Raw genomic sequence first — 13,465 nt, forward strand, 5'->3', positions numbered from 1 at the left:
GACCCGTACGAGAGTGTAGACAGAACACAGCTCTGGTACAGCTTCATTGTGGTGTGGACACTGAATGGAACACCAAATGAGCTGATTGAGTCCAGTTGTTTGCAGGAGTGATAATGGAGCTGTTGAGAACCCCAGCCAGAAGCTGGAGATTCAGAGTGAAAGGCAGTATCTGTGTAGCTCTTGGTACATTTCTCAGAAGATCTTCCCTTCAGCAATCTGGGACACACACAATTCCCTCCTCTGTATGATGCAATGATAATAAATATATAACCACTAGAGGGACAAGCTCTCCTCTACAATCACTCTGAGCACCGGTGCCCCACAAGGCTGTGTACTCAGCCCCCTGCTGTACTCACTGTACACCCATGATTGTGTAGCCAAGTTTCCATTGAACTCAATATATAAGTTTGCTGATGACACAACAATTGTAGGCCGTATCTCGGGTAATGATGAGTTTGAGTACAGAGAGGAAATTAAGAACCTGGTGGCATGGTGCGAAGACGATAACCTATCCCTCAACGTCAGCATGACGAAGGAATTGATTGTTGACTTCAGAAGGAGTAGCGGACCGCACGACCCAATTTACATCGGTGGTGCGCAAGTGGAACAGGTCAAAAGCTTTAAGTTCCTCGGGGTCAATATCACAAATGACCTGACTTGGTCCAACCAAGCAGAGTTCACTGCCAAGAAGGCCCACCAGCACCTTTACTTCCTGAGAAAGCTAAAGAAGTTTGGCCTGTCCCCTAAAACCCTCACTAATTTTTATAGATGCACCGTAGAAAGCATTCTTCTAGGGTGCATCACAACCTGGTGTGGAAGCTGTCCTGTCCAAGACCGAAAGAAGCTGCAGAAGATCGTGAACACGGTGGAGCACATCACACAAACTAATCTTCCGTCCTTGGACTCTCTTTACACCGCACGCTGTCGGAGCAGTGCTGCCAGGATAATCAAGGACACGACCCACCCAGCCAGCACACTTTTCGTCCCTCTTCCCTCCGGGAGAAGGCTCAGGAGCTTGAAGACTCGTACGGCCAGATTTGGGAACAGCTTCTTTCCAACTGTGATAAGACTGCTGAACGGATCCTGACCCGGATCTGGGCCGTACCCTCCAATTATCCGGACCTGCCTCTCGGTTTATTTGCACTACCTTACTTTCCATTTTTCTATTTTCTATTTATGATTTATAATTTAATTTTTTAATATTTACTAATTTTTACTATTTTTAATATTTAATATTTGTAATCCAGGGAGCAGGAAGCGCAATCAAATATCGCTGTGATGATTGTACGTTCTAGTATCAATTGTTTCACGACAATGAAGTATAAAGTATATAACCAGCTGCAAAAGGAGAGAGTGAACAACCAAAAAACCCACCCACTCACCATAGCCACCACTTACACTGCACCAGAATATGGGATCCCAGACTGGCTTCTACAGCAGCCTGAGGACCAACCAACAGACAACCCCTTAGGAGGATATCATAGTCAACACAACTGATCGGACTATTAGAACCACATGCATCTTCAAAACATTCCATCTGGAGTGGAGACTTACTTTCACAGCCACGTATAAAAATAATTTAGTAGAAAAGATCAGGTGATTCTATTGTATTTTTGATCCATCACTTAGGAGGTACCAAGGGTGAAAACACCCTCACATATGGAGAGATGATATGGGTGGCCACACTGGTGCCCTAGGACTGACCAGATGGCTGATCTTACTGGAACACTAGAATTTCACTTTGCCATTCACGGTATCCATTGCTTCAGATTTCGAATATTTTCATGGCTTAATTTCCCTACAAAGTCAAACAAGGCGAGTCTGTTTCCCGGCACTTACCCCTGGACTTTTGGGCCTGTTGCTGGTTCGTTTGATGTGCTGTTTCACTTCTTCTAGGCCGCTCCTTTTTCCCTTTTTACTTGCCATCCAGAGGCTGCGCTGGAAGCCCGTCAGGCCTGAAATAGCCATGTGCAAGCTCATCGTATCCAGAAAGCGCAGCTTTGTCCCCTGTAGGCACAAGTTAAACACAGACAGTTGAGCAAATTACTCAACCAGACAGTGTCCCGATTTTAAAAAAGATATAAATTTTATCTACATCGCAGCTGTAGGTAAAACCCCTTGAAATGATTCACACGCATGATATCAAGCAAATTTCAACACTAATCCACGTTTGGTGCTGGGTTAATGACAAGGCAGGTGGCAAAAACCCCCACTCCCCCATTCTGTCTTTTTCTATTCCCTACTCTGGCTCCCTTCTTACCTCTTCTCCCCATCTGTCCATCACCTCCCTCTGGTGCTCCTCCTCCTTCCCCTTTCTCCAATGGTCCACTCTCCTCTACTGGAATCCTTCTTCAGCCCTTTACATTTCCACCCTCCACTCCCAGCTTCTCACTTCATCCCCCTTCTCCTTCAGTTGGCTTCACCTATCACTTTCTAGTTAGTCTTTATTAATCTTTTTATTGATTTAAAAGGAACATAAATACAAACAAGGAGAGAATTATCTCAAATATATACATCAATAACATTTCATTTTTAAATCTTTTTATTGATATATAATCTTCTACAGCTATAGAATACAAAACAAATTAGTATATATATATAATTAATAAAGCTGAAAAAAAAACTTACATATGCTAATGAAAAAAAAAATTTATAAAAGAAAAAGAAGGAAAAAAGAGAACCCCAGCTAACTGAAAAAAACCCACTAACTATAAAACAAAAAAAAAGGGGAAAACCATTAGGAACCAACTCCCAGAGCAATACGTCTTACAATCATTTATATATATAAATCAAGAAAAAGAAAACAGCAACCGCCAAATCACATTTATATAACGTAAAATTGGAAGGAAACCATGTAGATTAATTCAAATTAAATGATAATATTTAAGCAAAAGAGCCCCACCTTCTCTCAAAATCAAATCGGAGATCAAAAGTTCTACTTCTAATTTTTTCCAAACAAAGACATAACATTACTTGGGAAAACCATTGAATTAGTGTAGGAGCAGAGGTATCTTTCCACTTCAATAAAATAGCCCTTCTTGCCAACAATATAACGAATGCGATTACATGTTGGTTTGAAAATGAAATACCCTGAATATGATGCCGAACTATTCCAAATAGAACAGTCAATGTATTAGGTTGTAAATTAATTTTCAAAGCTTTAGAAATTGTAGAAAGTAAAGATTTCAATGAGGGACATGACCAGAACATATGTGACAAAGCAGCTACTTCATTTTTGCACCTATCACAATAATTATCTATATTAGGATAATTAATTATCTATATTTTGGATAGCCTCTCCTTTGTTAAATAGTAACAGTGAACAATTTTAAACTAAATTAAACAATGATTAGCACATATCGAAGAAGAATTAACCATTTTCTGAACTTGCAACCAATCTTCATTAACAAAAGTCATATTAAGTTCTCTCTGCCAATCTTGTTTAATCTTTAGTGAGAGGTTATCTTTTTGTAGTAAAAATAAATTATAAACTCTACCAATGGAGTCTCTCACAAAGGGATTCATATTCAAAATAGTGTCCAACAAATCAGATTCTTGCATATATGGAAACGTAGAAACATATTTTTGTAAAAATGTCTAACCTGTAAATATTGCAAGAAATGTGTATGAGAGAGAGAATATTTGCTAATTAACTCTTCAAAAGACATCAATCAACCATCACTAAATAAATCTGCAAAAGCACAAATCCCCTTATTTCTCCATAAATGAAAGATGGGATCAGTAATTGAAGGTTTAAATAGCAAATTTTGAAATACAGGACTAGACAATTTAAATTGTTTAAAATTTAATTGTTCAATTTTATTTAACTTCACTATTAGGAGCTCCATTACCTTTACAACTTGCTAAAATTTCCAATTTAAATTTCTACCCTGTTATTAAACAGCCCTTACGGATTTGGTTTCAGTTTTGCAACTCATTTAATTTTAAACAATATATATCAATAACAATATAAACCGAAATTAAGATAGACATTTTCAAAATCATACATATTGTTAAGCTAGTATAAAATATATAATAAAAAAGAAAACAGCAATTCTCCCCTTATCAGTTCATGAAGAGGAAAGAAAAAACATTAAGTTATAAATGAAGGGAAAAAAACCCACTACACTGTATAAAAAAAAGAAACAAAAAAAAAGGGACTGAGCAGTTCATTTTGAGAATACGACCAAAAAATAAAAGAAAGACTTTCTGATCAAATCTAAAACTTCAAAAAAAAAATTGGAAGAGTAATAAATCAAATTAAATGAAAATATTGGATAAAAGGTCGCCAGATTTGCTCAAATTTAAAGGATGCATCAAATGTCTGACTTCTTATTTTCTCTAAACTTAAACAGGACATAATGGAGGAGAGCCAATAAAAGACTGTAGGTGGATTAGAATCCTTCCACTTCAATAAAATGGCTCTCCTAGCCAGTAAGGTCGAAAAGGCTATTGTAAATTGAGCGGAAACAGGAATATTTCCTGCTTCCGATGGGATAATCCCAAAAATTGCCGTAAGTAAATTAGGTTGTAGATTCAGATCCAAGACTTTTGATACCATTTTAAAAACATCTCTCCAAAAGTTAGATAGGTAGATAGATAGCTAGATATACTTATCTAGCTTTATACAAGACCAATACATATGAGTTAAAGTGGCCACCTCAATATTACATCTGTCACAAATAGGATTGATATTGGAAAACACTTTCTAGTTTGTACTCCTTCCCCTCCTCCATTTTCCTATTCTGGCTTCTTCTCCCTTTCTTTCTGCTCTGATGAAGGATCTCAGTCCAAGACGTCAACTCTTTATTCTCTTCCATTGCTGCTGCCTGACCTGCTGAGTTCCTCCAGCATTTTGTATGTGTTACTGTGGATTTTCTACTCTGCCATGGACAGTCCCAAGCCCAGCTACGAAAGGAGGAGAGTTGAACATAGGACTAGCAAGCTCTATCCCTTAAACACCCAGAGCTACAGAAACACCAACAGAAGCTCCAGGGACCTCATCCCTGGGAGGGAAAGGATCTTTGATGGGCTACATCTGGGGGCAACTTGAAAGACTGGCCCAGGAGAGAGGACTCAGGTGAGCTGCTGTCAGCGACCTAAACCCCAGTTGAAGTGTTAAGGCTGATTTATACTTCTGTGTCAAATCGACGTAGCTGCGAACCCTACACAGAGCCTACGCGGATCTCTCCCAAAATGTAACTATGCGTCGCGGCAACACAGACTGCAACAACTGTGATTGGGTCCGCTTGGTAGCATCGCATTTCCTCCTACGCTGCAATAGCTTCCCATTGGGCGACTGAAGGGCAGGGAAGGAACTCTGGCTGCAATGCTTTCCATAAAGCTTTACAGACCTCCGAAATTATGGAGGACACATTTCGCTTTTACAGAAAAAGACGCTCGCTTTAAACTTGTTTACCCCGAGAAAGACTACCAGGACCATGAAGCCTTGCACGGGCAGGTGTGTGCGCATACGTGACATGCCCGAATTGCAGAGCGATGCAGACACACCAACGCACAAGTATAAATGCTCACAACGCGCGTAGGCCACTTGCGTAGGATACGGCGTCCATTTGACGCAGAAGTATAAATCAGCCTTGAGGCTTAAGTAAGTACTTGGGATGATTTCCAGGATGTACAGAATCTCTGGTGTTAAAAGGTAAAGATCTTTCCTTTTTGTCAGACCTTTGTTCAACTTTTCACATTATAAATTTGTGCTTCCATATTTATAAATAAACAATAAAAAACAATATAATGTTTATATGCATTCCAGTTCTAATTGCTGCATGGAAAGATGTAAAGAGGCTCCAGAAAAGATTTAAAAGAATGCTTCCTGAGATGAGGAATTTTGTGGTAAAATCAAGCTTCTCTAACTTGGCAGCAGAAAAATCACATGTTCCAAATAGCTGTTTTTCTTGTATATTAATATAATTATTACATTCTATCTCCTGAACGGCAAAATATTCATTATCATTAACTTGGTATTTCCCTGTAAATAATTTTTCTTCAAATACCGATCCAATCCCATTCTCTAAAGCTCTGACTGACTCGGCTTCAGCCTTCACAGTCAATACTTTTGCAAAGGATATTTTATAGGAAGAATCACCTAACTGGCCAGCTCACCTTCATCAGGTATTGTTCCTTCACTCTTGCTCTGTCATAGCTGACATTGTGGCCAATCACCAATCTCTCCAGCCATTCACCTCTTGAAGGACGGATGAAGTTTGCAGAAGTCTCCAGGGGAATTAGATCTGCCAGGACCAGATCATTCGACCAAGAGTAACGTTTCTCAATGAGACGTTTACTGCACCAGGAATACCTGAGGAACAGGTAAGGCTTGTAAAGAATCCAATTTCAAGGCAGCACAGACGTATACAGCACATACAGTAGAGCCAAAGATTTACTTTCCCCTCCTTGTCAGCTATTGATTCAAATCCAACACTTCCACCACATTTAGACTCAGAGGCCACTTAATTAGGTATAGGAATGGAACCGGTGTGGTGCCCTGTTACTGTGGCCCATCCAGTTCAAGGTTCAACGTGTCGTGCATTCAGAGACAGTCTTCTGCACAGCATTATTGAATGCACATGGTTGTTTGCGTTACTGTTGCCTTCCTGTCAGCTTGAACCAGTCTGGCCATTCTCGTCTGTCCTCTCTCATTAACAAGCTGTTTTCACCCACAGAATTGCCACTCACTGGATGTTTTCTTTTTTGTTTTTCGCACCATTCTCTGTAAATTCTAGAAACTGCCATGCATGAAAATCCTAGGAGACCAGCAGTTTCCGATATACTCAAGCCACACCGTCTGGCGACAACAACCATTCCATGGTCAAAGTCACGTAGATCACAATTTTTCCCCATTCTGATATTTGGTGTAAACAACAACTGAGCCTCTTGACCTTGTCTGCATTTTTTATGCATTGAGTTACTGCCACATGATTGGCTGATTAGATATTTTCATTAACAAGCAGGTGTACAGGTGTACCTAATAAAGTGGCCACTGAGTGTACATACTTCAATTACAGGGCTGAGCAATCAATGTTGGCAGAGTATCTGGTTGTCATCTCACTACAATATGATTAGTCAATGCCTAGAAAGAACATAGCCTACTCTCCGTTTGCCGGGTAAGGGGACCAAACACATAAATGGCGATATACTGAATTTTATTCCAGGGAACCTCAGTTCTAAACAAACCCAAGTGATAAATTGGAAGTCTAATGTTTGTAAGGGGCCAATGTGAAATTTTAAAAAAATCTACTGGAGGAACTCAACTAGATAGGGAGCATCTATTGAGAGAAATAGTTGACATTTCGGGTTAAGAGTGTATATCTTGACTCCATCTACAGTCAATATGAAGAGTACCTTCATATGAATGACCCCTAACATCAAATACCCATTTTCCTCTGCATATGCTGCTTGACCCACTGAGTATCCCCAGCGGATTGTTTTACTCAAGATTCCAGCCTCTGCACCCTCTTGTTTTCCCAATATGAAATTATTTGGTTTATTTCAATCTACAGTACTGTGCAAAAGTCTTTGGCACATATACATAGGGTGCCTAAGACTTTTGCACAGTACTGTGGTAACTTTATGTATTGAACTGTACTGCTACTAGGGGAAAAAAAAACTTCATGACATAGGTGAGTATTGACAAACCTGATTCCGATATGGGTCTCTATTGTGGACTGAGAATGGCAAGGAGGCAGGGAGAGGGGAATCGTGGTGGTGGAAGGGGAAGGGAATGGGAAGCACCAGAGAGACATTCTGTAAAGATCAATAAACCAATTGTTTGGAATCAAGTGGCCTTGCCTGGTGTCTCAGTGCTGGGTGCGTCTGCACCCACGCCGCGCCCTGCCCTTGACAATCCTTCTCTGCCACCTGTCCCACACCCGTCCCACAGTGCTCCTTCCTCACCATTCCCAACATCCTTTGCTCCTACTAGATTTACAAACTCGCATTCCACATTGACAAATATTGTACAACACAAAAATCTTAGTATATGACTTTTACACAGTACCTCCTAAGAACAGATACAACAGGTCAAAGTGTCTTCAAGGATTGGGATTAGCAAACTTGACTCTGTATAAAACTAATAAAATGTGTTTATGAAGGAGTGCTTATTAATTTAGGCTGGACAAAGCAGAAAGCTGTTCATGTCCCTACTGAGCAACACATGGTTAACCCCCTTCATTACATTTATGAGATCTCTAGAACCAGGGGGGACAGCCTCAGAATAGAAGGATGTCCCTCTAGAAAGAGAGGAGGAGGAATTTCTTTAGTTAGGGGATGGTAAATCTGTGGAATTCATTGCCACAGATGGCTGTGGAGGCCAAACAATTTGGGTATATTTAGAGCAGAGGTTGATAGGTTCTTGATTAGTACGGGCATCAAAGGTTATGGTGAGAAGGCAGGAGAGTGGGGTTGAGAGGGATAATAAATCAGCCATGGTGGAATGTCGGAGCAGACTCGATGGGCCTAGTGTCCTAATTCTGCTCCTATGTCTTATGGTCTTATAACTAAATTCTTACCAGGCATTTGGTGACACAGCAACAGCTAATGTTGGACACGGGCCCTCAGTTGAGCACACCTCTACGTCGAATACCAGCGCCCGATCATCAGGGAAATCCACTGACATTGTTTCACCCTCCACGCTGTACTTTGTCCAGCCAACTGCCCAGGTCCACTCTGTGGGCATTTCAGGGAGGTCACACCGCAGCAGGTCGTTGGCTGCTTTCAGGTAGGGGAAGCTTTGCTTCTGAGCCAGGGTACGGAAATGTTCGTCAATATTGCTGCCATTCATCCTGGGCAGCTGCAGTTCGACATCAGGAAGTATGGAGGTTTCCTTGTCCCAGAGGTTGTGACACTTTAGATGTTCAATGCTCTTTTGGACTGCCTCCTCTGAGTACTCAACCTGAACATCTCCAAAGATCTGCTTGTGGAGACCATCGGACAGCATCTGGATATTCAGAGGATTCATGCGCATCTGAGACCTCCCCTGACTGTCGCACTCCTTTGGCTTTGAGCTTGAAGTGGAAGTTTTGGCCCATCTGGACACGCCAACCCTCCATTTTGGGAGTAATGAAAGAAGTGGTTTCCTCTTCAACAACAGATGATTCATCCTATACCTTGCTCATGATTCCTACAATATAAAAAGGGTGGGAAAAGAAACAAGACTTTACAACTTTCCAGTCTAAAATAAAACACAGAATTAAATGATAAAAAAATCTGTACATAAGACCATAAGACAAAGGAGAAGTCGGCCATTCGGCCCATCAAGTCTGCTCCGTCATTCTATCATGAGCTGATCCAATCTCCCATTTAGTCCCACTCCGGCCTTCTCACCATAACCTTTGATGCCCTGGCTACTCAGATACCTATCAATCTCTGTCTTAAGTACACTCAATGACTCGACCTCCACTGCCGCCCGTGGCAACAAATTCCACAGATTCACTACCCTCTGGCTGAAAAAATTTCTTCGCATCTCTGTTCCGAATAGGCGCTCTTCAATCCTTAAGTCATGCCCTCTCGTACTAGACTCCCCCATCATGGGAAACAACTTTGCCACATTCACTCTGTCCATGCCTTTTAACATACGAAATGTTTCTATGAGGTCCCCTGTCATTCTTCTAAACTCCAAGGAATACAGTCCAAGAGCGGTCAAACGTTCCTCATATGTTAACCCTCTCATTCCCGGAATCATTCTAGTGAATCTTCTCTGAACCCTCTCCAAAGTCAGCACATCCTTTCTTAAATAAGGAGCCCAAAACTGCACACAGTACTCCAGGTGAGGTCTCACCAGCGCCTTATAGAGCCTCAACATCACATCCCTGCTCCTATACTCTATTCCTCTAGAAATGAATGCCAACATTGCATTCGCCTTCTTCACCACCGACTCAACCTGGAGGTTAACCTTAAGGGTACAGGCAGTTTAGAATCATAGAAAACTACCGTAATGGCCCACCTTGTCCATGCTCATCTAGGATAGATTCAAGATTCAAAGTACATTTATTAGCAAAGTATGTATGCAGTATTCAACCCTCAGATTCGTCTTCCCACAGACAGCCATGAAACAAAGAAAGAAAAGCACAGAACCTGTTCAAAGAAAAATTTCAACCTCCCCCCAACAAAGCACTAAAAAAGAACAAATCATGCATATGGCAAAAAAAAGAGAAAAACACATGTAAAATACCAAACCACAAACCATCGAAACAGTCCAGACACGTTCAGTTCAGCCCAATTCAAACTAGTGCTCTGTTTGTTGTTGGCTAACTGCAGTTAATCCCATTTAGCTGCATTGTGCCCATATCCCTCTATGCTTTTCCTGTTGAACTGCCTGTCCAAATGCCTTTTACGTATTGTAATTCTATCTGCCAGCCAGCACCACCTCATTATAGATATTTACCATCCTGTGTGTGGTTTACTTAAAGACAATAATCTAATCGCCAGCTATCATATATATTATTTGGGAGGAGTAATTTAGAAATTTGCCAAGTGGCTATTGACGATTAGATTGGAACACTGGTCAATTCCCCCAAAGACAGAAGCAAGGATCAATCAAACTGGTTGCCCACAAACAACAACTAAAGAGTCCCCCTCATGCCTTTGTATTATTCAGCAAGTCTAGATCAAAATCTAAAGCAACACTCACAGAACTCAGCAGTTCTGGCAGCATCTATGGAAAAGAGTAAACAGTTGACATTTCAGGCTGAGAAGGAAGGGGGAAGATGCCCGAATAAAAAGGTAGGTTGAGGGGAAAGAGGCTAGCTGGAAGATGATAGGTAAAGCCAGGTGGGTGGGAAAGGTCAAGGGCTGGAGAGGAGGGAATCTGATAGGAGAGGAGAATGGACAATAGGAGAAAGGGAAGGAGGACGAGATATAAGGGGAAGTAATAGGTGTAGTGTAGGTTCAGAGTGGGGAATAGAGGAAGGAGAAATCGATATTCATGCACCTACCAGCTAGCCTCTTTCTCTTCCCCCCTTTTTCATTCTAGCACCTTGTTTGGCAAGGATTAGTTGTGCCAAAGGCCTGTTTCTGTGCTGTACGACCCAAAAAACAAACATGCTAACCCAAGAATGCCAGGTTCAGAATTCATCAGGATGTACATTGGAATGTAAATTTCAAAGAGGCTGCAAATGAACATTAATATCACAGATTTTTTTTTTAACAAGAATGATCAATCTCACATACCCCTTGATGTAATTTCACATTTAGTCCTAAATAGATTTGGGATTGTGTCATTCTTATTTACCCAAATCAAAAGGCATACTCTACAATAAAAGCCAGCTATTTATGCTCCTGTGCAATGAAGGCAATCAGAGTTCTTAAAATATATCTTAATTAACACCAAACCAGAGCTTTCGTAATAGATTTCCAAGTTCTTTGAAATGCATTTCAGATGTTGCTCAACTGATAATACAGTGGATTCGGGTTAATTGGCATTGGTTAATCGGGGGAGCCGCTTATTTGAGACAACTCGTAGAAAACTAATTGAGAAAATTGCTGGGATTCCCTTCTTGTATTTGGAACACTCTGCTGCTTAATTGGGGCAGGAGGCTGCTCCCAAAGACTTCAAATAATGGCAGTCACACGCACTTATGTGGCCATCAGGCATGACACTGTGATCAGAGCGAACAGTTTTTCAATAACGTCAGTTGCATGTGTTTGTGTTCAAAAAGCAGTGATTTTTATTACTAGCAGTTGGTAGGAAGTAAGCAGTAAGACAGTTCAGAACTCTTTTGCTCACAGTGGTTTCAAGCGTTCAGGCTTGGAGATGCCAGAACCTGTCATTAGGCATTACAGAGTGAACAATTTTTAAAATAGTGTCAGTTGCTCGTACTTGCGTTCAAAAAGCCGTGATTTTACCAGTGACAGATGGCGAGGAATAAGCAGTAAGACAACTCAAAACTGTTTTGCTCACTGAGGTTTCAAGTGCTCAGGCTTGGAAATGCCAGAAATTAGCGGGAGTGAAAATGAAACTATCTCACTACTTCAACAAGTTTGGAAATTATGAAGAACTTGAAAGTACTGACAATCATCTCGAACACTGAAGTTAATATGAAGATTTGGAGGGTGCAATCATTGATAATATTGTATGAAGACAGTCCATTACCTACACTCGGGTATCCACACTGATTTTGTTCATTGCATATGCTGGATGAATTCCTCCATCAATAACTATCATGAACTAATACACAGTTTTATAGTACTATTGTGGTATTGGTGGTGTTCTAACTTGCTCTGTATTTCATTTTAATACATAATTTGTTCCTCAATTTATCTTTTTTTTTAAACTAGTTCTATGAAACTTTGGCTAACTGGGGCAGCCACTAATAGAGCCAAAATGTACTGGTCCCAATTAAACGGAATCCACTGTACCTACAAACTCACGCCAAACATATTCTCATCCTTCTAAGTCCCTGATTTCTTACTATTAAACCCTTCAGGTCTGTTTCACCTGTCACCTACAAGCTCCCCCGGCCCGTCTCTACCCTCCTACTCGCTCTTTATACCGGCCATCTCTCTGCCTCCCCAGATGCTATTCAACCCCGAGTTTATAGTTCAAAGTAAATTTCTTACCAAAGTGCATATATGTTACCATAACACCATCCTTTTTTCTTGCGGGCATTCACAGTAGATACTAAGAAACACAATAGAATCAAGGAAAACCAGCGCACAGCAAAGACAAGACAAACGACCAATGTGCAAGACAACTACAAAGAGAGAAACAAATAAAACAAACAATTAATATATCGAGAACATGCGTTTCTCCAGCTTCCAGCATCTACAAATCTTGTGTCTCCATTGCTATGTGCAGTTCGGACCAAATGGGGCCCCAAAGTGCAAATACAACGTCGCTGCATCCATCGCCTTAAAATCCAACTCATACGCTTCGGAGCAACTTACCTGCTTCCCACACACCGAGAGTATGACGGCTGATATCACCGCTTCAGCGAACCCTTGAGTTGTCAGTCAGGGACTGCTGTTACATTAAAATTCATTATGTTAACGGGTTTTTCTGATAAATCGGTTAGCAATGCTTCACTTCATAAACTTAGAAGTTCTGAAATCTCTGTACGAAGTTTTGGTTTGGATACATCATTTGTGATATAATTCACTCAGCGCAAGGAAACTTTCCTGAGCTCTGTGTTTACAATCGGTCTCGACACGAACCCCACCATACGCCACCTTTTAACAAAAATATAACCGGCAGACACACACGCAGGCTCGAAGCGCATGCATTCCTCGATCTCTGATGCAGAAGAGGGAAGGAGCTGTTTGGTGCTGGTTAATCGCCCCAAACCTCCACCAACACCGCCATCTATACAGAACTCAAGTATTCACAAGTTAGAAAAAAAAGTACAGAAATATGAAGAGCTCGGCTTCTGCGCAAGAGCTAAAAAAGAGAAAATTAATAAATCAGGCAACAGGCACAAAATGCTGGAGGAAAATATCCAGTCCTGCTGAA

General features: G+C 41.0%; 1 protein-coding gene across 4 annotated transcripts in view; it reads right to left on the reverse strand.

The window, feature by feature from the left end:
• polg (polymerase (DNA directed), gamma) overlaps positions 1-13,246 on the reverse strand; it is a 74,024-nt gene extending 60,778 nt beyond the window's left edge. For 2 of the 4 annotated variants that reach the window (XM_063066085.1, XM_063066088.1), the window contains exons 1-5: positions 12,904-13,246; positions 12,577-12,710; positions 8,529-9,139; positions 6,124-6,319; positions 1,840-2,007 (exon numbers count right to left, since the gene is read on the reverse strand). In XM_063066085.1, coding sequence (XP_062922155.1) covers positions 1,840-2,007; positions 6,124-6,319; positions 8,529-9,118 — 954 coding nt within the window. In that variant the 5' untranslated portion in view covers positions 9,119-9,139; positions 12,577-12,710; positions 12,904-13,246. The remainder of the gene's footprint in view (positions 1-1,839; positions 2,008-6,123; positions 6,320-8,528; positions 9,140-12,576; positions 12,711-12,903) is intronic. The other 2 variants (XM_063066087.1, XM_063066086.1) reach the window with 2 other exon arrangements.
• Positions 13,247-13,465: the final 219 nt, after the last annotated feature.

This window comes from Mobula hypostoma, chromosome 13 (genome assembly GCF_963921235.1).
Source record: "Mobula hypostoma chromosome 13, sMobHyp1.1, whole genome shotgun sequence".
NCBI lineage: Eukaryota > Metazoa > Chordata > Chondrichthyes > Myliobatiformes > Myliobatidae > Mobula > Mobula hypostoma.